Raw genomic sequence first — 25492 nt, 5'->3', positions numbered from 1 at the left:
TGCAGTACACTTTTATTTTTTTTTAAATTTTGTAGAAATATTTCCGCCAGGGCGTATAACGCCTAATATGCTTGTTCGCTTACGTAAACTCGCGACAAGATGTCGGACGTCACGGACGTCGGTTGTACTTCTCCTGATCTGCACGACACCTCCGATTCCAGGTAGTAGGAAATCTTCAGGATTAGATAACGTAGGCGGAAGTCCGTCAGGTCAGTTCGGGATGTCAAGGAAAGCAGAGTTTTCACGTAACAAGCGACAGGGACCGTATTACTTCTTACTTGTATCAATATACATTCAAGAGTGCGAGAAAATCAATACCAAATCCCAGTCTTTTTTTTATTATTAAGGTGATTCTAAAGCCGTGATTCTAGCCGGTTTTTTTCGGTTTTTTTCTTAGCACTAATCTTTTAATTGGCTTTATAGAAATGCAAAATTCTTGTCTAGAATTAAAGTACGCATCAAAATCTAGGTCATGGTGGTCGAATTTATATGTGGTGGTCGTCACGTATAACAAAAAATATTAATTTTTTTTGTTTTCGATATAAATTCGACCACCATGACCTAGATTTTGATGCGTACTTTAATTCTAGACAAGAATTTTGCATTTCTATAAAGCCAATTAAAAGATTAGTGCTAAAAAAAAACCCGAAAAAACCGGCTAAGATCACGGCTTTAGGATTACCTTAATTTATTAATTTTGCAAACGTCGTTGTTAATGTGTTAGTCACGTACGTTACCATGTACACTCTACCGGCAGGAATGCCTGGACATAATACATATACATATACATGTACATATATGTATGTCATATACATATCAAAATGTCCAGGCATTCCTGCCGGTCAGTGTACATACTAATCGCGCATGCTTTCAATCATGTCATACAACATACGAGACGCGTTTCACTTCACGCCTCTAACTCCTCTCGCATCGCGAACTTTAAACACATTACAAAGCATTAGAATATATACGTTACATTGCAATATTGTTACATATTGTACTGCAATATTTTTACAAGCGGACATTTTACCGTTGCTGCAATACTGCAGCAACATTTTGCAACATTTCTGCAATCTTGCAAAGAAATATTTCTGCAATATATATACACATGTGTGTATATACAGGGTGAATTTTAATGGATGTCCCATCCTTTTACCATCAATACTTCATCGAGCATCCTTTTTTTGATAAAGAGCACTTCACTTATATAGAATATGTTAAACTTTACGTCTTCGTTACAAAATGGAAAATTTTTTTATATATATAGAAAGAAAATTGAGACAAATTGGCAGATGACAATTGTGAATGGGACATCCATTAAAATTCACCCTGTATACAGGGTAAGCCAACGAAAATCTTAACCACACAATGTTATATATTTTTCTTACACACCGCAGTTCATAGAATAATCTTTTATTTGCATTAATATTTCCATACTATTCTTAATGTACTTCTATGTACTTTTTTATATCTTTATAATATATAAATTACACAGATTTTGTATAAAAAGTAGTATAATAATGTTTATGTGGATTCGAGACTTAAAAGTAAATCTTCTTAGAATTATTCTTAAAAAAAATGACATATAAGTCTTTGACATAATTTGGAAGAAAAGGATCTAAACAGTGAGACCTTTATACGACAGCATGTTCATTCGCAATCAAATGGATTCGCAATTAGATGGTTTAAATAGGATATCTTGTCGTGAATGGATTTCATTTTCTGCCTCTTTTTATTGTCTCTCAAAAACACCGCTTTTTCTCCCCCTCCTCCTCTTCTCCCCACCGTCATGTAGCCGCCGTCGATCACAAAATATTAAAAGAAAGCGGTGAGTTGTTAATGCAAAAATGCAAAAGTATACAATATGACGAGGTCATTATTTGAAAAGTACAGTTGAACTTCGGGTGCCAGGGTGAGTTGTTTGAGTAATAAAGAGCGAAAAGTTCGCGCAGGGGCTGTGAGGACACTGGCATCGCAGGCGAGCGGTCTTTGATCAACTCACCGGCATATCCCCCATCTAAACGCGCGTTGATCTCCCATGAATATGGAAAATCTCAGTCGAGGTTACCACTACATGTACCATCATCTAATTGTCGTCCTTTAAGCCTTACACCAGGTGCGATTAAGCGAAAACGTCGATGTAGTCTTTACTGAAAGTCGGATGGCTATCAAATTTACGTATGCGTTTTTGAAAACAGTTTAACTGAACTTATAGAAATATTATTTATAATAATCGAGATTAAGCGACCCAACTGGCCAATTTCTATTTATTCATTCGTCTCACAACGTTTCGACCCCGATTGGGTCCTTCTCAAGTGAGATTATACATAATAATATCACGCAATAATATCATGCGTCGCAAGACGTTGCGCCCAAACCACATCATGCAAACGCCACGCTAGAACGAACACATTGTCAATATAAGTATGTCAGATATAAATTATGAAAAAGTGGGAGACATATCGCAAGTACATCGTGAGAACTTACATATTAAGTGCGTCAAAAAACAAAATAACAAATTTCCGAGAGCCGCCACGCAAATTCCGAAGAAAAACGGACTGTCCATTTTCTCCACTGGCTCGATTCCGTGCCATATTCAAAGTCACAATGATAAATGCCAATTACTATTATTTACATTTAACGCAACTATATATTTTTTAAGTATAATATACATATTTCTGTGCTTGTTATAGTGAAAAAAGTCTCATTAAATATTATATAAAATCTTAAAATCTGTAAGAATAGAATTTTGTATTATATGACTATATCTAATTATTTGTATTATGTGCATAACTGAAACTTTGACCGCTAGACTCATAACGAAACATTGACGTTTCCAAATCAAACATCGGTGTTAACGGACATATAAAACGTTCGAAAATCGATGAAAGAACACCGTTCGTCCGTGAGTTTAGTATATCAAAATAAATTTGGAAGATATTTCGTCAAGTTGTACATATTAATTAATACTAAATGTAAAATATGTATCTAAGTTGCTATGTAATAAGAAAACATAAAAAGAGAAGGATGTAAATTGAAAAGCTTCCACTATTTTTCACTAAACAACAGAAGATCAAATTCCGCAAGTAATTCTGATGCAGCAGCTACAATGAAAACTTAAAATTAGACTCACTATTTAGACTGCTCTTCATTAAAATCTATAAACTATAGCTGTAGTTGAGCAAATGTCATGATAGTTACAAGTCAGCCAATTATTCAATTGTCCAAAGTCCAGTAATCTCCAAGTGCATCTCAAAATTACATACGATAATTATGAAACAGAAAAAAACACATATCAAGAAACTACTTCAACTCTTTTTGCAAAAAATATTTCAAGCCGACCACAACATATTCACTGTTTTATGTATCTCTCAAAGCGAAAGTTACTCCTATAAGCATGGAGCAAGTGGAAAGATCCACTTGGACCTTTCGGCGAATTATTTGATACTAAGCGTATCATAAATACACATAAATACATGTAAATCAATCCAAGTATCAGCATTTGCGAATTGGTCTGAAACTTGTCTAACAAGACAACTACACTTTGATAAACATAAACCAGGAAGAGAAACAAAGAGAGCGACTTCAGTGAGAGCACGATTCCTTTCTGTCGAGTGGCCGTGGAGACCGAAAAACAATCGCGCGGGCGTCATTCCTTTGCCCGCGATGACTGAACGACGCACAGCGGAATCCTGCAGTTTCTGGAGCATCGTCGAAGTGGATAAAATAACAGCAGGGTTAGTTCTAGAGTAGATCAAAGCCGTCCGCTCCGCGGGGGTGGCCGGCGCGGCGACCGACCGAGAGAGCAAGAGCAGCCCTCCTCGCATTCGCCTATACTCGAGCTCGCTCAAGTGGCATCGACTCTCGAGAATGGAATAAAGAACGGTCTCGGCGACGGGTTCATGCGTGAAACGATGCCACTGCAAACAATCTCGTGATTTGTTTAGGTATAACAATCCGTCTCCTGATCCTGGTCCCATTCTAATTCTCCACTCACACACAGCGAGATCATCTCGACGTTTTAGGACATCGGCCGCATATCCGGCTGATGATATGATCATCAAGATATTTGATAAATTTATATGTAAATGTTTTCTACACAATTCCAAACTCCAAATATTATTTAGAGTTGTGATAATTTTCCATCTTGCTCACTGCTGAGATACGTGAGGTTGCCTTTATTTTTCCGTGCTCATCGTCTGGATTTCACCCTCCTGGAATCCCCTATAACGCGGTAGAACAAGGGATTGTAGATGATTAGCTGTTAACGCAATAATAGATGACGTGACGTGGATATGAAGGTCTCCCTTCAGGGAGGTTGAAGGCCATTGTCTCTTGATCGTGTCTTTTTCTATTGCTTTCGAGCTGCCAATTTTCATTTAGTATTGCTTAAATTAAGTCTATTCCTAATACATATTTTATTATATCTTTTTATAATAATAAATCATTTATAAAATAACATAAAACGAGACAAAATAAAATACGAGAATGCTTTGCATTAAAAAATGTAACAGAATATGCTATCAAAAACAGATATAAATAGAAATATATATACAGGACTATTACAAAAAATATAAATTAATAAATTTATTAACCATCTATTTTTACGCGTAGAATTGTAGGTATATAATAACAAAATAAGTTTAAAACGAATACGCACGCACACACATTTTTTTCAATATTTTAATGATATAATGACGCAGAATTAATGTCATATCAAGTAAGAAACACTTTTAGAAAATAAAAAATAAGCACAAGATTCTCTGTATCATTACATTATTCCAGCACCCGATGGATCAAATTGCTGGTGTATTTAATGCGCATTTATTCCTTGTCGCCTTTTGTAACTTTCATTTCTCTCACTATCGAGATATCAGTGAAGTAAAAAGAATCTCTTGTTTCCGGGGTTGAAGTGTCAGATTGGACAGACAATAAACCAGCGTATTACCTCGTCGGATAATCAGCCAATCACTACGAAATCGACGTAGCGGTGTCGTACCGTGATCCTCTTAAGGGCGGCTTATCGAGAGTGAACGGAGCTCGTTATCGGGTCTTAATTCGCGAAATCCTTTCAATCGCGATTCCGTCTACACTTTTTCTACCAGAGATATTCCTTTGCGCTCCCGCCCACGCGAATACTCGTTCCTCTATCGTTTCTTCCCGCTGCCTCGTCAATTTCATCCTCTCACCCTTGTCCAACCCTCTCCTTTCCTCTTCTCTCCTATCCTAGTACTCTTCAGCCTTGAGTTTTTTCGCAACTATCCGTTGAGCTTCCGAAATATCTAGAGTTAACTGAAACGTATCGATCATTCCATATCTGACAGTGTGAAAGCAATGACACGGCGGCGCGTCGTTGCATTTGTTTCTGATGATAACATCATTATCATTACAGACAATATCAAAAACTTTCTTATGAATTTATCAAACAATAGAATTAATAGTAAAATAAATTATATTAATTAGTTTAAATCTTAGAATCTATTTTATATATTTATTTCCTAGCTACTATCATTTATTTCATAAAACAAATGATATTTTCTTATGTAATGTAAAGTAAATTATATAAAAGATATTTTACAAATATTCTATTTACACTGTGTTTTAGATATAATATCTTATTTTTTATCTTAGACATAGGCTGTTAATAGAGATCTCTCAGGTTGTAATTTAACTATTCGGCAAGTAAGGCAAGTAAGAGCGAAACACCGTTGTTATAGCGAGTATACAATCTATATATATAAGTCACGTCTGTCTGTCTGTCTGTCTGTCTGTACGCAAACTACTCATTCGTTAGTGGACCAAATTTTTACCAAAAGTATATGAAATAGGGGTAGAATTTTCCGGAAATGAAAATGTCGCGGCTTTTTTTTGTTACCGATCTTTTTGGAAACCGGTTCCAAAATTTTTCCAAATTTTACGAGAATTAATTGACCAAATCTTAAAGAATTGTATATGAAGTAAGGGTAGAATTATATATGTTCCAGAGACTGCCATAAAGTGTACAATTTTTCGTTACCGATCTTTTTGGTAACCGGACTCATTCGTTAGTGGACTAAATTTTTACCAAAAGTATATGAAATAGGGGTAGTGTACACGCTCCAGTAAGAACGTAAAATCGTACTGGTTATTAAGAAAACTCAACTAGTGTAATTCGTTTGAAAAGTAACCTTTCGATATATTGATTGAATATAATTTTTAGAACTTTGAGAATATAACGCGGTATTAATATACATCACATATAAATGAAATACATAGTTTAAGTATCAGGAAACTCAATTATTAATAATCCGTTCACTTTAATAAATATATATCCGTTGCCGGAGATATTTCTTTCATAAATTCCAATACAATAATTACGCAAGACTAATTTCACTTAAACAAATTAGAAGCACTGAGAATCATTGAATATTTGTAACGCATAAGAGAAAACCTTGAAAAACAAATTATATTTGTGAAAGGACCATTAATGCAAAACATTTCAAAATACAATGTAATACAATTATAAATTCAAAATATATTTAATATATAGAAGAAATGGAACAATGCATGAATTAATTTGGTATCTTCCTAATGAAGAAAATAGATTTCAGAGAAATCAATGTTAAAAAAAATAAGTGGTTCTTAACCAATACATATACCCTTTTTTCCTTTGGTAATTCAATGCATTAATCCATAATCAACCTGACATATATTCATATAGATATCATCAATCGTGCATAACATGGTTTAACCATTGGATAATGTTTCTGAAATAATTCTTCGTTTCGAATGAACTTAACGATATTTAACTTATGATAAAGAAAGAATATACTGACTATTGAATCACAATAGAGTGCATTAAATAATGTGAACATGTACTATTTTACGAAATATTAACTTTACAGTTTCGATGAGTTAATTCTCAATTAATATCTTAACGAATCCTTACAATCTTTATACAACATACGTAATTGTACAATGAAAAGAAGCGAATATACTAAATACGCGTGGTTGCAACCAAATTCTTTTTATACTTGATTACTCAAGTGAAATGAGAAGAATCTTGTCTTAAACAGTGGCCACCGATTGATCGAAAATATTGGATTGAATGCCTTGCCGAAACGCAAGAATGGTTATTGGATTGAATGCCTTGCCGAAACGCAAGAATGGATGTTATACATCCAAAATCCAATATGAAAGAAAGCTCTCGAATATTCTGGAACCAAAGATAGTCATTAACTAACGTTTGTAACGACTTTATCAGTGGTCCCCTTACGAATAACGAGAGTTACCTGTGCGAGCTTTCACTTTACGTGAAAGCCGACTCCAAAGAGGAGGAATACCGCCCTTCAGGTGAAAAGTCGGAAATATATTTCCATCGAATGTATTCTGCAATCGTCCTTCCTTCTTTAGTAATGGCGGATGCCTTTTCCTTATATCTGGCAATGGCAGATAATTTTCCAGTATCGGTAGTCGCCTTTCCTTACGTCGTGCTGCCGTATGTAATATATTCGTCGTTGTAATTACGATTGAGTATAACTTTAAACGATTGATTGAACGACTCAATATCCTTTTTACAAAGAATATTAGAAACGGGTAAAATACACGACACGACTCGAAACGCGCGACTTTTGTGGACGAAAGATGTGGATATAAAGACGATCGTGAACGAAAGTTATTGATACAATGACAATCGTTGCTACGCAAGCTCGATACTTCCGTAACGAACGCGGAAGTCAGGTATCGCAGCGCCATACGGACGCGGAAACCAAGTATTGCAGCGCCTTTGCGTGCGAAACATATGCACTACCAATGTCACTAGACCCATGTATGAGTCTCTATAGAGTGTTTACGTAGAGTGTTTACGGAATCAGTTGCTTACTGGCGAATACCATAGATGGCAACACGCCATTTTTCATTCGTCGATAAATCGCTGTGTTTTCAACATTTTCCGCCCGCCTTTGTTAACTAGAGTTAACAAACAAAATTATTCCTGAGTTGGTTCAATATTGAGCGGACATATCTTTGTGATAGGTCGCTTGAATTCTGAAAATTGAGTTTTAACCGTTACGACTCGAACATGTCCGTCAGTTCCCGAATGCGTCTCAACAACTCTTCCTAAGGGCCATTTGGATGGTGGATATCTTTCATCAACGACCAGCACAATCGATCCGATCGCTATCAAAGGATTAATCTTGTTCCATTTATAAATGGAAAGTTGTCTTTGCAAGTATTCCTTTGACCAATGTGACCAAAAGTTTTCGAGCTTTTGTTGTAAAAGTTTCCATCTATTCAGGTGAGAAGTCTTAGCCAGTGAGAGAGAGGGTTCAGGAACAGTAGCAATCGAGTTTCCTATAAGAAAATGTCCTGGGGTTAGGATGGAGAGATCATCTGGATCATCAGACATCCTACAGAGAGGACGTGAGTTCAAGATGGCCTCAATTTGAGCGAGAACAGTCGAAAACTCTTCATAAGTCAATAAAGTATTCCCAATAGTACGTTTCAAGTGAAACTTGACTGACTTAACACCTGCCTCCCATTTTCCTCCAAAATGAGGTGCTGAAGGAGGGTTAAACTTCCACTGTGTACCGTCGTTTGACAAAATAGAAGATAAGTGTTTCCGCTCCGTTGAGGCAGCTAAAAATAGTTTTTTAAGTTCTTTATTCGCTCCAATAAAAGTAGTACCACAATCACTTGTGAGAGTGGCACAGATTCCTCGCCGAGCTGTAAAACGTCGATAGGCTGCAAGGAATGCCTCAGAAGTATAATCCGTGACGATTTCTAAATGAATGGCAGAAGTTGAAAAGCAAACAAACAAGACAATATATCCTTTGTATGTTTTCGCGTTTTTCCCTTTCCATGTTTTGATGGAAAAGGGTCCCGCATAATCCACTCCGGAATGTAGAAATGGACGAGATGGAACAACCCTAGATGCTGGAAGTTGACCCATGAGCTGTTGCGCACGTTCTTGACGAAAAAGAGTGCAATTAACGCATTTGAGAATAAACGATTTAACCGCTACTCTACCCTTTACAATCCAGTACCTTTGACAAATGTAGGACAGTGTAATTTGTGTTCCTCCATGCAAGGTTCGAGAATGTGCATCTGATATGACTAAGGTAGTAAAGGCAGATTCTTTGGGTAATATACAAGGATGCTTTGCTTCATCAGTTAAGAGCGAATTTTCTAGTCGACCCCCTACTCGTAAGAGTCCTTCAGAGTCTAGATAAGGTGTAAGACGTATCAACGAATTTGATTTAGGGAGTGTCTGTCCTAGAGAAATCATTTTCAGCTCCGAGGAAAACGCAGAACGCTGAACTGCTTTTACCCAAAAGTATCTTTCATTATTTAAGTCACTGACTGAAAGAAAGGTATTTAGAGTCAATTTACTATCTTTACGCGTTTTACGAATAAATTTTCGACATAAAGCGGTAATTCAAAGCAATTTTGTAAGATTTGAATATCTTAATAAAAGATTCCATACTTCAAACTGCTTGGTTGTTACAAAAGAACGAACCTTCCTTTCTCTTTCTTCGAGATTCTCATTACCAATTGAGGGAGAAATCATAGGCCAAAATGAACTGGTTTTAGACAACCATTCTGGACCGCTCCACCACATGGAACTTTCATTCAATTGTGACGGAGAAATACCTCTTGTAGCTAAGTCCGCTGGATTTTCAACACCTGGAACTAAACCCCATTTGCATTGCGGCAATGTGTCCTGAATAAAACAAACTCGATTATGAACATACTCCTTCCACCGAGAAGGATGATTTGTAATCCATTTGTGAGCTACCTGCGAGTCTATCCATGCGAATATTGGTAGGTGAGGTTTATTGAGTGTAAGAAGAATGGAGTTCAATAATTTAACGAGTAATGCAGCGGCAGCGAGCTCGAGCCTCGGAATGGTCAATCTTTTTAGCGGTGCAACTTTTGTTTTAGAAGCGACAAAAGTAATGGTGATCAAGTCATCCGTAGTGCAAGATCGCAAATATACAACGGCTGCTATTGCATCCTGAGATGCATCACTAAATCCGTGAACCTCAAAAGAATCAATAGAGTTAAACCCGATCCACCTAGGAAAAGTAAAGCTTGATGCTTCTCGCAACTGGCCTAAGAATTGATGCCATTTATTTAAAAGAACGGAAGGGAGTTTATCATCCCAATCGAGTCCACTCGACCATAGCTCTTGAATAAGAATTCTTCCGGTGATAGTGATGGGTGAGATAAATCCTAGTGGATCAAAGATTTTTGATATTGTTGAAAGAATAGTACGTTTCGAAATAACCTTTGGTTCCTCAAGATTCAAAGTAAATCTAAACTGATCAATAGCCGGATGCCATGACAAACCAAGAGTATGTATAATAGAGGATTCATCTATCTGAACCGTTGATGTATCAAGTCTTCTGTTTAATGGTATAGAACTAAGAACGTCTGGCTCATTACTGATCCATTTCTTTAGCTGAAAACCGCCCGCCATGCAGAAATTGTCAACTTGCTCAACGACCTCACGAGCTTTCTGAATTGTATCCTCTCCTCCAAAAAAAATCATCCACATACCTTCCATTTTTCATGGTTGGTATTGCGAGAGGAAACCTTTTTCCTTCATCAAGGATCAATTGTTCGAAGGCACGCAGTGCCAAGAATGGAGCGCAGATTAACCCATAAGTTACGGTCAGAAGAAGAAATATGATAAGTCTACCAAGTTTATCTATCCAAATAATTCTCTGAAAATCCCAGTCATCTGGGTGTGCTAGTATTTGTCTGTACATTTTTTCTATGTCCGCAAAGAATACGTATCGAAATAATCTAAACCATATAAGGACATTGAACAAGTTCTTTTGCAGCTGTGCTCCCGAATGGAGAAGCTGATTAAGTGAGTAGCCAGAAGTCGTCTTGCTGGAGCCGTTGAAGACGACTCGCAACTTTGTACTGAGACTATGCTCACGATAAACGCCATGATGAGGCAAATAATATACTCTATCCGGTTCATTCTGAGGGTTTTCTACGCGTTTCATATGATCTAATTTTTCGTATTCATCAATGAAGTCGTTATACAATTTAGCGTGGGATTGGTTATTAGCGAATTTTTGATGTAAGTTAGTCATTTGTCGAATGGCCTTTGCTTTCGAGTCACCCAACTTATCCGGAGATTCCTTGAACGGAATCTTAACAATATATCGACCGTTTGCGTCGCGAGAATGATTTGCTTGAAAGTGATTTTCACAGTCCTGTTCGTCTTTGGTTAACGTTTTAGTAGTAATTGAAATTTCTTCTGTTTCCCAGAAGCGTCTGAGAAGATCGTGAAGATCGTCAGTGATTGAAACATGATAACTTTGAACTTGAGGATTAATTGAGTTAAGGCTGGTTGCACCGGAAACAATCCAACCTATCTTGGTGAATTGCGCGATCGGAGTGTTAGGTTCTCCCTTTATGATTCCTTCCTCTATAATCTTACTATACAACTCGGCACCGATTATTAAATCGATGGATCTTCGCTCATGGAATTCTGGATCGGCCAATTCCAAATTATTTAAATGAGACCAATTATCTTTATTATGTGAGAAAGAAGGAATAGGCGAAGTTAACTTAGGTAGAATATGGGCTTGCATCTGAACTTCGAAATTTGATTGAAAGTGTGGTTTGAGTAAAAAGGATGTAATACCTTTAGTTTTGTTGGCCTTTTTGCACCAATACCTGTCAGCGAAACATGCGAATGACATCTGGGTAGATTAAGTTGTTGAACAACTCTCTCTCTTATAATCGATACCTCCGAACCCTGATCTATAAGTGCTCGCAATTTTCTGGATTGGCCTGTTAAGGAAATCACCACAACTCTTGCAGTTGCCAAAAGAATTGATGATCCCACTGAATTTTCATGACAAGAGTGTAAAACCTTTGCCTCAGTCTTGGCTGAAGTATTAGATGGAGACTCCTTTTTATTTTCCGCATTCTCCTTGTTTCTTGATTGAGCATAATTTGATTGATGGATTGAAGTATGGTGTTTGCGACTACACTTCTGGCAACGTTTCGTCACTCTACATTTATTAACCCGGTGATCTCCTAAGCAATTATAACATAGTTTTTGTTTGGAGACAATATCTAATTTCTGTTGTATCGGTTTGGAGGTATATTTAGAACAAAATGTAATATAATGATTTCCTTTACATAATACACAAACTGATTTCTTATCCGAAGAAGTGTAACTGGATTGACCTTGATGATGAACTTTAGCTGAAGGTTGTTTTGCTGGTTGCAAAACCCCTTTCTGTTGCGATTTTTCAAATGATTGTAAAGAAGACATACGTGAAAATAAAAAGTCATGGAACTCTTTCCAAGAAGGAGGTTTCCTGGTTGAACCTAATTGCGATTCCCACATTTATTTGATTCTACATCTAGTTTTTGAGTACAAATGAATATCAAAATATGATCCCATTGGTCGACTGGGCATTCTAATGTTTCGAATGTACGGTATAACTGCATAATATCCGAGTAAAATTGTTGAAGTTCAGTGCCCGATTCCTTCGTTGCACGTTTAAGATTAAATAGAGATTGAAGCGTAGTATTGATTAGTAGTCGCGTATTTTCATAGAATTCAGTGAGTAAATCCCAAGTTTTCTGAAAGTTTTCTTCGGTTAAAGGCGTGTGTTTTACTAAATTGAACGCAGGACCACTAAGATGAGTTTTCAAATACTGTAATTTTTCGATTGCAGATAACGAAGTCTTAGAAGCTACTAACGAATGGAAAAGATTTTTGAACTCAAGCCATCTTTCAGAACTTCCGTCGAATGTGGGAATTTTCATAATTGGCAACTTGGAATGTTGAATGTACGTGTTATCATTACTGGTAAGAGTCTGAGTACTAGGAAGAGCCGTTAATTGCGCGGGAACCGTCTCATTCGTGGAATTTTGAGCAGTATTTAACAGCAAATTAAATTTCTCGATTGAATTTAGATAATCCTCCTTTGTTCTATCGTAAATCCTATCAGTGAAATAGACGTGATAGTGAATTTCATCTTGCTCATCATCCGAGAGTTCCGGTATCGAAATGGTGACTGCATTATGAACAAGACAAAACTGTTCCCAGATTTCTTTAAGGTTTGAGAGTCGCGTTTGTATGCGTGCATTTGAAATATTGTTTACGCCAATCGTTGTTAATCTATCGTAAGAATTTTCAATATCTTGACTGAGCGCTAAAAGCTGCTCTAGTCTATTCTCAATATGCTGAATTCTCATTTTGACTGTATAGAGAATGACTTGAACCCGAACGAATATGATTCCGTAAACAGCTCTTTACAATATTCGTAATATCGTTGTGTTTCCTTAACACCATATGACTGTACATCCGTAATTTTAATTAACTTTGACTATTTTCTTTTAGCTGATTTCTGTTTATCCGGCTCGAAGGACCAAAAAATGTACACGCTCCAGTAAGAACGTAAAATCGTACTGGTTATTAAGAAAACTCAACTAGTGTAATTCGTTTGAAAAGTAACCTTTCGATATATTGATTGAATATAATTTTTAGAACTTTGAGAATATAACGCGGTATTAATATACATCACATATAAATGAAATACATAGTTTAAGTATCAGGAAACTCAATTATTAATAATCCGTTCACTTTAATAAATATATATCCGTTGCCGGAGATATTTCTTTCATAAATTCCAATACAATAATTACGTAAGACTAATTTCACTTAAACAAATTAGAAGCACTGAGAATCATTGAATATTTGTAACGCATAAGAGAAAACCTTGAAAAACAAATTATATTTGTGAAAGGACCATTAATGCAAAACATTTCAAAATACAATATAATACAAGTATAAATTCAAAATATATTTAATATATAGAAGAAATGGAATAATGCATGAATTAATTTGGTATCTTCCTAATGAAGAAAATAGATTTCAGAGAAATCAATGTTAAAAAAATAAGTGGTTCTTAACCAATACATATACCCTTTTTTCCTTTGGTAATTCAATGCATTAATCCATAATCAACCTGACATATATTCATATAGATATCATCAATCGTGCATAACATGGTTTAACCATTGGATAATGTTTCTGAAATAATTCTTCGTTTCGAATGAACTTAACGATATTCAACTTATGATAAAGAAAGAATATACTGACTATTGAATCACAATAGAGTGCATTAAATAATGTGAACATGTACTGTTTTACGAAATATTAACTTTACAGTTTCGATGAGTTAATTCTCAATTAATATCTTAACGAATCCTTACAATCTTTATACAACATACGTAATTGTACAATGAAAAGAAGCGAATATACTAAATACGCGTGGTTGCAACCAAATTCTTTTTATACTTGATTACTCAAGTGAAATGAGAAGAATCTTGTCTTAAACAGTGGCCACCGATTGATCGAAAATATTGGATTGAATGCCTTGCCGAAACGCAAGAATGGATGTTATACATCCAAAATCCAATATGAAAGAAAGCTCTCGAATATTCTGGAACCAAAGATAGTCATTAACTAACGTTTGTAACGACTTTATCAGTGGTCCCCTTACGAATAACGAGAGTTACCTGTGCGAGCTTTCACTTTACGTGAAAGCCGACTCCAAAGAGGAGGAATACCGCCCTTCAGGTGAAAAGTCGGAAATATATTTCCATCGAATGTATTCTGCAATCGTCCTTCCTTCTTTAGTAATGGCGGATGCCTTTTCCTTATATCTGGCAATGGCAGATAATTTTCCAGTGTCGGTAGTCGCCTTTCCTTACGTCGTGCTGCCGTATGTAATATATTCGTCGTTGTAATTACGATTGAGTATAACTTTAAACGATTGATTGAACGACTCAATATCCTTTTTACAAAGAATATTAGAAACGGGTAAAATACACGACACGACTCGAAACGCGCGACTTTTGTGGACGAAAGATGTGGATATAATGACGATCGTGAACGAAAGATATTGATACAATGACGATCGTTGCTACGCAAGCTCGATACTTCCGTAACGAACGCGGAAGTCAGGTATCGCAGCGCCATACGGACGCGGAAACCAAGTATTGCAGCGCCTTTGCGTGCGAAACATATGCACTACCAATGTCACTAGACCCATGTATGAGTCTCTATAGAGTGTTTACGTAGAGTGTTTACGGAATCAGTTGCTTACTGGCGAATACCATAGATGGCAACACGCCATTTTTCATTCGTCGATAAATCGCTGTGTTTTCAACAGGTAGAATTTTCCGAGAGTGCAATGATGTGGTTAATTTTTCGTTACCGATCTTTTTGAAAACCGGTTCTGAAATTTTTTCAAATTTTACGAGAATTAATTGACCAAATTTTAAAGAATTGTATATGAAGCAAGGGTAGAATATATATATATATATATATATATATATATATATATATATATATGTTCCAGAGAGTGCCATAAAGTGTACAATTTTTCGTTACCGATTTTTTTGGAAACCGGTTACGAAATTTTTCTAACTTGTCGGGAATTAATTGACCGAATTGTAAAAAATTGTATATGAAGTAGGGGTAGAATATATTTTCCGGGAATTGCCATAAAGTGTATAATTTTTTGTTACCGATCTTTTTGGAAACCGGTTCCAAAATTTTTCCAATTTTTCTGGAAATAATTGACCGAATCTCAAAGAATTGTATATACTGATTTTTTTGAAACCGCGAGTTTAATTTTTCATTAATGTACAAATTTTCTTGAAACGTTTCCGATTTTTGTTTAAAAAAATCTACGTGATTTTTTAAAAAATGTACATTAGAAGACGGTCAGGATGATCTATTGCTAAGAGCAGCACTAAATTATGAAGTGGAGGAAGCTGCAAAGGCAAAAAAATAAATCTTTTTTTTTATAATTTTCGGGAATTAAATCGTTCATAGGTCGATTAGTTTTAAATGAAAGATGTTGTATGTAGGATTTGTTACCGATTTTCTGAAAACCGGTTTTTCTAATTTTTCGAGAAATAATTGACCGAATTTCAAAGAGTTATATATAAAACAGGGGTAGAATTTTCCGGGGAGTGCTATAAAGTGTATAATTTTTTGTTACCGATTTTTTTGGAAGCCGATATCAGAAATTTTTTAAATTTTTTGGGATATAACCTTCAATTCGTGACTGTCGCGAGCGATTAAAACCGGTTTTTGGAAACCGGTTACGAAACTTTTCCAATTTCTCGGAAAATAACAAGTAGTTCGCGTCAATCAGACAGACATACAGACGTCAGGTACTTATATATATAGATAAGGGTAGAAAGAACTAAAGAATGTAATGGAATTAGAAAAATTGCTAATAGTATAGTGGTTTACAATTTCTGTTAAAAAAATATATACGTGATTGCTTCAATATCCTTTGAGATATCAAGCTGAATTTTTTAATGGATAATTTTTTTACCAATTTTTAGAAACCGGTTTGGAAATTATTAAAATTTTGAGAAATAATAAGTATTAATTGACCGATTTTTTTGAAATCAGTGCCAAAATTTTTTAAATTTTTGAAGGATAAGTTTAATTTTTTAATAATGGATAATTTTTTATTAATGGATCGATTTTCTTGAAACCGGTGCCAAAATTTTTCTAATTTTTTGTTGATGATTTTGATGAAATTGGTACCAAAAGATTACTAATTTTATGGAGATGGCTACTATGGGATTGAAAATTGGGTTTTATGAGGTTCTATTAGTGCTCCTAATTAATGAGTGAGTTTGGGGAGAGGGGAATAGATTTTGAGCCCGCGCGAAGCGCGGGCGAAAAATCTAGTACATATATCATACATAAAATCTTTAATACACATAAATTACATACATACGTTTCGGTCTATCTTTCGGACCGTCTTCAGTGCAAACAATTAATACAACGAATCATGATCTATGGAACAATTATGAGAGACGTATAAGTGGTAGTAGAGTCAACGCATTCCATTCGCCGCTGATCAATAAGGCGCAAATTTGCTATCACGTGAAAGTATTGATAAGATTGTGATTGTGATTGTCACAGGATCAACTACTCCCTTTTTTTTATTTAAAAAAAATCAAAGGGGTTAGCCACTACAAGAAATTATGTGTGAAAACAGATTTGTTACCACTTATCAAACAGTTGAGCTCGCAACAATCATTAGTGTCTAAATTAATTATGGAGTCAATGTTCTCCGTCTAACTCTCGCTCATCGACTAAATACATTACTTTTATAATACAAGGTGAAGGATACCCAGCAATATCATGAAACATAATCAATATCGTGAGAAGATTAGTCAATAAATAAAACATGTTAGTAAATAAAACACGTCAATAAATAAAATTAAATATAGTTATGAAAATAAACCAAAGGTGTTAGTTATGTGAAAGTCTTTTTACAATCAGTAAATAATTTTTATTGAAGTTTAATGTATATGTCTTCTTGGAGGTTGATACCATTTTTTTATCTTTTTATAAAACATTTTAGATATCCTCCTTTTATGTTTACGAATACGGTGAAGGAAAAAGCATCAACTTTTTTTATATCAATTTAAAAATTATATTATTGATGTGTGTGGAATTATTGTACCGGATTAGTTCCATAGACCAATGCAACTTCTTCTGGAGATACCTGAGCTTCTTTTCACACCATCCATTGTCAAAAAGTAGGCACAATTACAAGTTTGATTGACAAAACATTCTTACTCTCCCACCCTAAACACCATAAAAAAAAATTTACATAAACTGACTACCTTTTTTCTGGACAATGGTTACCTACTAGATTTAGTTTTTCGAACAATAAGAACAAGATTAAGGAATAAGCTAATAGGCAGGCAATAAAGAAGCAATCGTTTAGTGTCTCATGCTAGTTTAGATAATTATAATGAAAATAGATTTTTTGTTATCCTCCTTATATAGAAAGGATCTCAGACAACCTCCAAAATAATATTAAAAAATTGGATTTTTGTATTTTATACGTTGGCCTAAATAAAATCAACCATCATCTGATCAAACCACACAAAGATAATCTACCCCATAATTCTCAGCGTAGTGTATAAAATTTCGTGTCGTGATTGTGATGCTTCGTAAGTTGGCTAAAAAAAAAATTAGTAAGACAACTTGGCACGCACATAAAAGAGCGCTGTGCTCAAATTAACAAAAATATTAGAGACTACTCTTTAGTCTCGAAACATTGATTAAATAAACATGTGAATTTGATTGGGATAATATAAAAATACTTGACATAAAAAAACCTACATAAAAAGAAGCATATCTGAAATGTTTTATATAATTTATATAAAAAGACAAAAAAATAGTATCAACCTCCAAGAAGACACATTGGACTTCAATAAGGATTTATTTACCGATTGTAGAATAACTTCCACATAACTGACGTTTATTTTCATAACTATTTAATTTTGATTTTTTTATTGACTTGTTTTATTTATTAGCATGTTTTATTTATTAACTAGTCTTCTCACGATGTTTATATTTCATAATATTGCCGGGTGTCCTTCACCTTGTATTATAAAAGCGACGATGTATTTAGTCGCTGCGCGAAAGTTAGGAGAATCGACTCCATAATTAATTTAAACACTAATGACTGAGCTCAACTGTTTAGTAAGTAGTTATAAATTTTTTTTTACACAATTTCTTGTAGTGGCTAACTTTGGTTTTTTAAACAAAAAAAGAGAACAGTTAATCCCGCAACAATCACAATCACAATTATATCAATAGCTTTCACGTGATAGCAAATTTACACCTTGACCAGTGGAATGCGTTGACTCTAGGTACTGTTACTTATGCGTCTCTCATAATTGTTCCATAGACTATGATCCGTTGTAATTAATTGTTTACACCGAAGAGGGTCTGAAAGATAGACCGAAACGTATGTATGTAATTTATATGTATTAAAGATTTTATGTATTATATATGTATACTCGCTATAACAACGGTGTTTCGCTCTTATTTGCCTTATTTTTAATGAATTGTTATGTAAATGAGAGCATTTGTCTCATTTACAATTAATAATTTAATTTCTCAATTATTTTAATGTGATTCTCTTAAAATTATATCTTATTTAATATATTTTTTAGTATTTGCTACGCAATTATATTTTTAGGTTATTATTTATTAAAGATTAAAATGAATTAAAAATAAGAAATAAACAAAAATAAACAAAAATTTATAATTTTAAACAACATATACATATGCTCTAAAATAAACAAAAACAGAAAAATTGGTCTTGTTATTCTTTTGCATAGTTTTTGCGAAGATATTGTTCTCCATCTCTTTACTACTTGCTCCTTAACTTTCAACAAGCGAATAGAGTAGGGTGACAGAGGTTAAAAGGGAAGCTGGGATGTGATGAAGTCGAAGGCATGCAAGAGGGTTAACAGTCTGGGATAGCAGAGGCAGTATCAAAAGGGGATGCAAACGGGCAGAAACAAATAGGTATGGGGAAACGAACCGCGCGAGTTGGTTACATAGATGAGTTAGTGGGTGGTTGATTGCTTAGCCAGTAGATTCCTCATTACCAGGAACAGTCTATTCACACCTCCTTTTATTAAAATCTAGGGATGTATTATACAAACAACTTTTGATCGTGCCATATTCATACCATTGGCAAATTTCAGAATGTTTCTTCTTCTGTATAACAACTACATTATATTCAACTAACATATATTATGAGAAATGTAGTTGTTACATACACATTGTTACGCGCGAGTATATGTGTAAATATAAAATTTATAAATATAAATTTTAGGTTTGTTATATTTATACATTACCTGAAAAGTAAGTCAACAGATTTATATAATTTTTATTAAGAAAAATACTTTTAAAAGATGATTTATAAATATTTTTTAAATTAGGAAAACATTTTTTTATTTTAGGTCAAATATAAAAATATTACTTAAACTAAATTGACCATCTAAACATGATAATAATTTAAAAAAATAAAATTATTATTAGTTATTAACACAAAAAGTTCAATAAAAAAATTAATAAAATTGAATACTTCGTAAACATCATAATAAGGTATATATTATACAAAATAAATATATAAAATTTGGTTTATAGTAATATTATGAAAATATAAAACTTAAAAAAAATTGTATCATTCGAGAGAGAATTGCTACCATCACTGACTAGGAAAGTTTAACTCTCAACGTAACTCAACTGAACTTACCAATTCACACCACGTCTCTCTCAGCTGTCTGACAAACTACCGTTAAACTGTGTGTTCTCACATCTTATATACACTTCATATACCACTTCAAGACAATGCAATAAACCAGAAGTGCCGCATACCAACCGTAACTCTATAGATGCTATCAGCCTGAAATTAACACTAAAACAAATATATAGATTAGTCCCATTAGTCATCAGCGCTTTTATATTAAAAATCTGACCAAAATATTTTGCAGCTTTATAAAAAGTTGCATTAAAAGGCTAAAAAACTTTCTACTAATCGTATCCCAACATATAAATTAAACATTATACATATATGCTATTCAAAAGACAAAATACACAAATTTATATATATTAATTTAATAATATAATTTATTAAACAAATTAACACTGTGTCGGTCGCGGTATCTGTGATGTACAATTTCTAACTTCGAGATAGCGCTGTAATCAAATAATAAGCAGTTGAATCTCTCTCCATGTATCCTCCTCTCTTAAATTATGGTTTTGCACAGTTTCTTTCCATGATCAGAAAAGGATTTATTTATGGATGTTCAAAAATGACAGATTAGTTTAATCAATTAGAAAATATAATAGTTTAATTACACAGTTGGAAAATTTGTGTTAAATATAACATAAATTACATGTCCTAAACGGTACATAACTTTTATGTTGAAGTTAAGATTGTAAGACAAAATTAACACTTTTTTCTGTAAATTTTTATTCCCATTTATGTTATAGAGTAAAATCAACACTATTTTTCTGTAAATTTTAACACATTTAATAAGTACGTTTAAATTGTGTTACTTTAACATATTTTTTAAATTATTTTAATAATTTTACATGTTAAATTTGTAAAGTTCAATTAACATAGCAGGCATATGTTAAGTCTACACATGTATGTGTTGATTATTTTACACAAAAATTTTAACATGGACTTTTTTTAACAAAAATACACAAAATTTTTTACTGTGTGTATAGAATATAATAGTATCTAGAAGATACATGTGACCATTGGCGTAATTTTTCTGATTGCGACCGACAGTGTGTTAATTAAGTAATTAGAACAAAATAAAATAATAAAATATATCATAAAGAAGTTTATTATTTATATTTATAATTATTTATTTAAGATCTAATGTATATAAATAATTGCCTGTTTTATTATGCTCGATTACGTTTAAAGAAATCTAAATAAAGAAAAAAATAGGCCAAACAAAGTAACCGGGAGAGCATGAAACGTGCAGTGCGCGCCCAAAGGCAAACATTGTGGCATATGTCTGCATTAAATATAACTACGAAACTCTCAAAGTGCTTTAGTTATTAAATGCCTTGCTAATCTTTCAAATGTTTACATGTAAATTTGTATTAAGTTTTTTAAAGCTAATAAAAAATAGGATTTAAAAAAAAAACAGGAAAATTAATCAGCTTGCACCAAAAATAAAATAAATAAAATAAGCAATATGTTTAGCGAAGATTTACGAATATGAATAATTCTAATGTATTTGTATATTTTCTGGTAATCCGATATATAAAGAAACGTAAACGGGGTCATGGATCCCTTTCATGTATTAATACCTGATGGTTGGCGACACAGAAACGGGGTCGAATAGTAGAACGTAAGAACATTTGCTTTTAATGCCCGGTTAAAGCCAAAGTATTACCAGTATTAGGGAGATAAGCTTCTTGTAAGCCTCGTAGCGCGGTCAACGAAATCTTCTTGTGTTGTTGTCGTCATTTCGATGTCGCTTCTTTTGGAAATAAAGTCTCTAAAGGATTGGGAAGCAAACTCGGTGAACGTGAGGATATTAGCAATCTCAATAATTGAACTAGTTCAAACGAGAGATTAGAAGGGTATGACATAAAGAATTTGTTTGACATACAATTCCCAAGAAGAAAGAGAATTTGTCCTGTATGATGTATGTAGTATAACTAAAGCTACATAATATGAACTAAAGAAACAAATTTGTTTTTAAAATAAATTCAAATTATACTAAAATCTCTAAATATATATAAAATATTAAATAAAATATAAAGAAAACTTTAAAAAAATTTAAGTTTCGCTTACTACATATTTGTAACAACAATATAAAATTCTCTTAACTTTTACGAAAAAGTTTGTTTACACATGTTAATATCTTATAATACTACTAGTTAATAGTTATTCTTATCAAAGTATACAATTTAGTACATGATTTTATTAATTTATAATTGTTTGCCTTAATAGCAATAAATTTAACAATAGTGTACACCTATTAAAAGAAAATGTATCTTTTAATTATATTATTAGAGTACCAGAAATATTGTAAGTCCTTAGAAAAATCGTAAATTTCTATAAGAGAGATCATTTGCAATTCTCATAAAATTATCAGAATACAAATAAGCAAACTTATTGTCGGCTGTCTGCTTCGATTCCTTTCAAAAGATCGCTTGATGCAACGAACCGAATTCATTCGATACGTACCGTTAGAAATTGGAGAAATCTTTTCATGAAATCGGATTGAATCTGGAAACGGCTGATGGTTGAAAGTAACTTCAGGATTTTGCTTGGGATTTTGTCATTGGTGCCATTTTATTATCACACGTATTAAAGAAACCTGTGGTCTATTTGACGGCCTTTTTGAACTTGGAGTATTATTCGCTCTCACGCATATATGACTAATGTTAAATAACATATTTATCTTATGTGTCAATAATAATATAATATGTGTAGTGTAAATAATCGAGAAGAAAAAAATAATAACGAAGTTTCTTTAGATGCAGGATATCGTTAAGAACGTGAGTGATCGTTCGAAAAATGATCGTCCGAAAAGAAATCTCTTCCATGCATGTATTATGCAATTTAAAAAAGATGTACAGTCCTTTTACTTTTACCTGACGTAAATAAGTTTATACATCATTAAGTAAAAAGTAATAAAACATAATATATAGTGTCATGTACTATCGCGCATATTTCACTCTGTTTATCAATTTATCTTAGTTTTAAAACTCTACACTGAGAAAAAAAAACTGTTGCTTCAATTAAAGTAGTATCACGGGGTGCCAAAAACATAAGTAGTTTATTCAATTGTATTATTATTAGACCCAATTATTAAACCCCAATATCTGAATTATTAAACCAGTAATTTAATTATTGGTTTAATAATCCAGATATTGGGTCTAATAATAATATAGGGGTAATGTATAATAATAATATAATAATATTGGGTCTAATAATAATACAATTGAATAAACTACTCATGTTTTTGACACCCCGTGATACCACTTTAATTGAAGCAACAGCTTTTTTTTCTCAGTGTAAATCGAATATTAGATGCCATGCTTGCTTAAATCTATTCTTTACTATAATTTATTTTAACAGAAAGAAATATGTAATATAATTTTAATAATAATATAAGAAACATATAAACATATCCTAATTTCGTATCCCATTTCAGAAATTATAAATGTTCCAATTTTTAGCCTTACACTATTCTAGCCGTACACGAAAAGATAGAATCGTGCCAGCCATATGCTAAACCATCCCAAGTCGCAAGCTTCTCACGCAAATCTATCGATACACACACGAGCGCTCTCTTGCACCGCACTAACCAAGAATTACCTCGCCGTATTAACTTGGTAGCGAACAGTAGCCACTGCCGGAATAGCGGTAAAGCCCTTAGGGTGACGCGGTTACGTCTGGCATGAAACGAGAACAGACGTTTACAACTGCGTGTTTGGAAAGGCTGTCGGCCCTTGTCATCGTCATTGAAGATCCTGCTACTATAGGGATTCCCCCCTCGATGTTTCCTGCGGGCATTACAGAAGCCGTGATCGCGCGAGGTCGGACTCTCTTACACGAAGATTTCAGCAAATCGCGCTGTTCCGCGCGGATACACGTGTATCGTGCGTGTATCACATGCATACGTATCCGGGAACCGCACAGAATCTCTTGGCGGCCTGCAACCTTTACCCCTGTACTACTGGAGCAGCGACTAAGACCGGCTTAACCATTTACAGGAGGTTCCATGTCCCAATGGCGTGGAACCGCCAGATTTTTTAATTATAAATTAAAAATCTAGAAGAATCGCAAGAATTTTATATGCATATTAAGTACATCGTGTAGTTAACATTATATCATGGGTGAATAATTTTGATTTGTTTCAGTCTCATTTTGCGTCCGTAGCCTTCCTTCATTTATACTAAAATAACACATATAAAAGCATTTAAATTTCTATAGATAATAAAACTTTAAAAATTAAATTTCCATAAGTAATAAAACTTCCCATAAGAAATAAAATTTATTAATCAAAGATAGAAGAAGCTGTGAACTGAGTTAGGTTTTAGTGCTACAATTTTTAGATCATTTTTAGTGTATAAATAATTTAAGAAAAAAATTGTCGTTATTAGTTCGCAGATACTATTGTCGCTCGCAAATTTTACAAAAATATATCATGCTTAGGAATGTAAAGATTTGCTTGTAACAGTACAAATATCTTTGTGTTGAATACGAATCTGTTGTAATGTTCAACCGGGTAAAATAATAAAAAACCTATTAATTAAAAATGATTACAACACAATGTCTGGTAAGCATAATCATATTTGAATTATTAAGTTAGAATTTAAGATTATATAATAGTGTAATAAAATAAAAATTATTTAAGTGCAAAAAATATTATTTAAACTGACAAAATTGGTCAAATTCTGTTAAACTTTTTAATCAACATAATATATATATATATATAATAAGTTATTTTTACAAAATATTTTTTTATATCGTTTCTGTTTAATAAAGCGCATCAGTATGCTTCAATTTCAAATACATTTGTTAGGGAACTTTTATTTGCGTTGGTAAGATGCGGCATATCGAAGTTTATTATAATGGCGATATACGATTTTTCAAATTGCGTTTTTGAGAGTCATCTCGTTATCGAGCTGAGCGTGACAAAGAGAAATTACCTCGCGGCGCGGCATTTATGAAGCGCCGCTGCCTGTCACCGCGCGCACCCCCAGTTCTATTTATTTTCATAGGGCTCTTTTTTTACATTTCAAGCGCTCCTGTCACTCAACCGCAGTTTTCCGCACTCTTTAACAGCGGACAATCGCTCCTGTCACGGCAATACCGCAGCAGCGGAATTAATCGAGATTGAAAAAGTTTGATCTCGCTTTGACGTACAACCAGGACGCCCTCGAGACGACGTAATATTGATTTGTAATAGCGAAGAAGTGGGTCATGCTTCTCCATCAAAAACGTCCTCCGTCCTATGAAAAATATAACTAAACACCATGATTTCTAGTCCCACAACACGCCTTCCTGACATTACTACACAGCAAGCTTTTTGGCATCACTATACTACTCGTATTGTACGTGCGAAGAATAATGGAGAG

The 25492-nt window shown here is 33.8% G+C and overlaps 1 protein-coding gene and 1 long non-coding RNA gene across 2 annotated transcripts; both read right to left on the bottom strand.

Moving 5' to 3' along the window:
• Positions 1–7966: 7966 nt before the first annotated feature.
• Positions 7967–11931, bottom strand: LOC139813437 (uncharacterized). Its single transcript, XM_071778951.1, has 4 exons — positions 11810–11931; positions 10540–11676; positions 9529–10385; positions 7967–9339 (listed from the first exon to the last, which is right to left on the bottom strand). Exons 1-4 carry the CDS (start codon positions 11929–11931, stop codon positions 7967–7969), a joined length of 3489 nt encoding a protein of 1162 aa, XP_071635052.1.
• Positions 11932–13902: 1971 nt separating this feature from the next.
• Positions 13903–15190, bottom strand: LOC139813271 (uncharacterized). The gene is made up of 2 exons (XR_011732105.1): positions 14542–15190; positions 13903–14465 (listed from the first exon to the last, which is right to left on the bottom strand). It is a non-coding gene; the product is annotated as an uncharacterized lncRNA (long non-coding RNA).
• Positions 15191–25492: the final 10302 nt, after the last annotated feature.

The sequence above is a fragment of the Temnothorax longispinosus genome, chromosome 5 (assembly GCF_030848805.1).
Source record: "Temnothorax longispinosus isolate EJ_2023e chromosome 5, Tlon_JGU_v1, whole genome shotgun sequence".
Lineage (NCBI taxonomy): Eukaryota > Metazoa > Arthropoda > Insecta > Hymenoptera > Formicidae > Temnothorax > Temnothorax longispinosus.
Note: the sequence above shows the minus strand (reverse complement) of the source record. Positions and strands in the feature narration are given on the sequence as shown.

Bases quoted from the DNA above. Each gene is read 5' to 3' on its own strand.
- LOC139813437 (XM_071778951.1), bottom strand. From the start codon at position 11,931: ATGCGGAAAATAAAAAGGAGTCTCCATCTAATACTTCAGCCAAGACTG. The intron at 11,677-11,809 runs GTGATTTCCTTA...TTTCGCTGACAG, and splicing joins TGGCAACTGCAAGAGTTGTG to GTATTGGTGCAAAAAGGCCA. The intron at 9,340-9,528 runs GTAATGAGAATC...CCTTTCTTTCAG, and splicing joins TATGATTTCTCCCTCAATTG to TCAGTGACTTAAATAATGAA.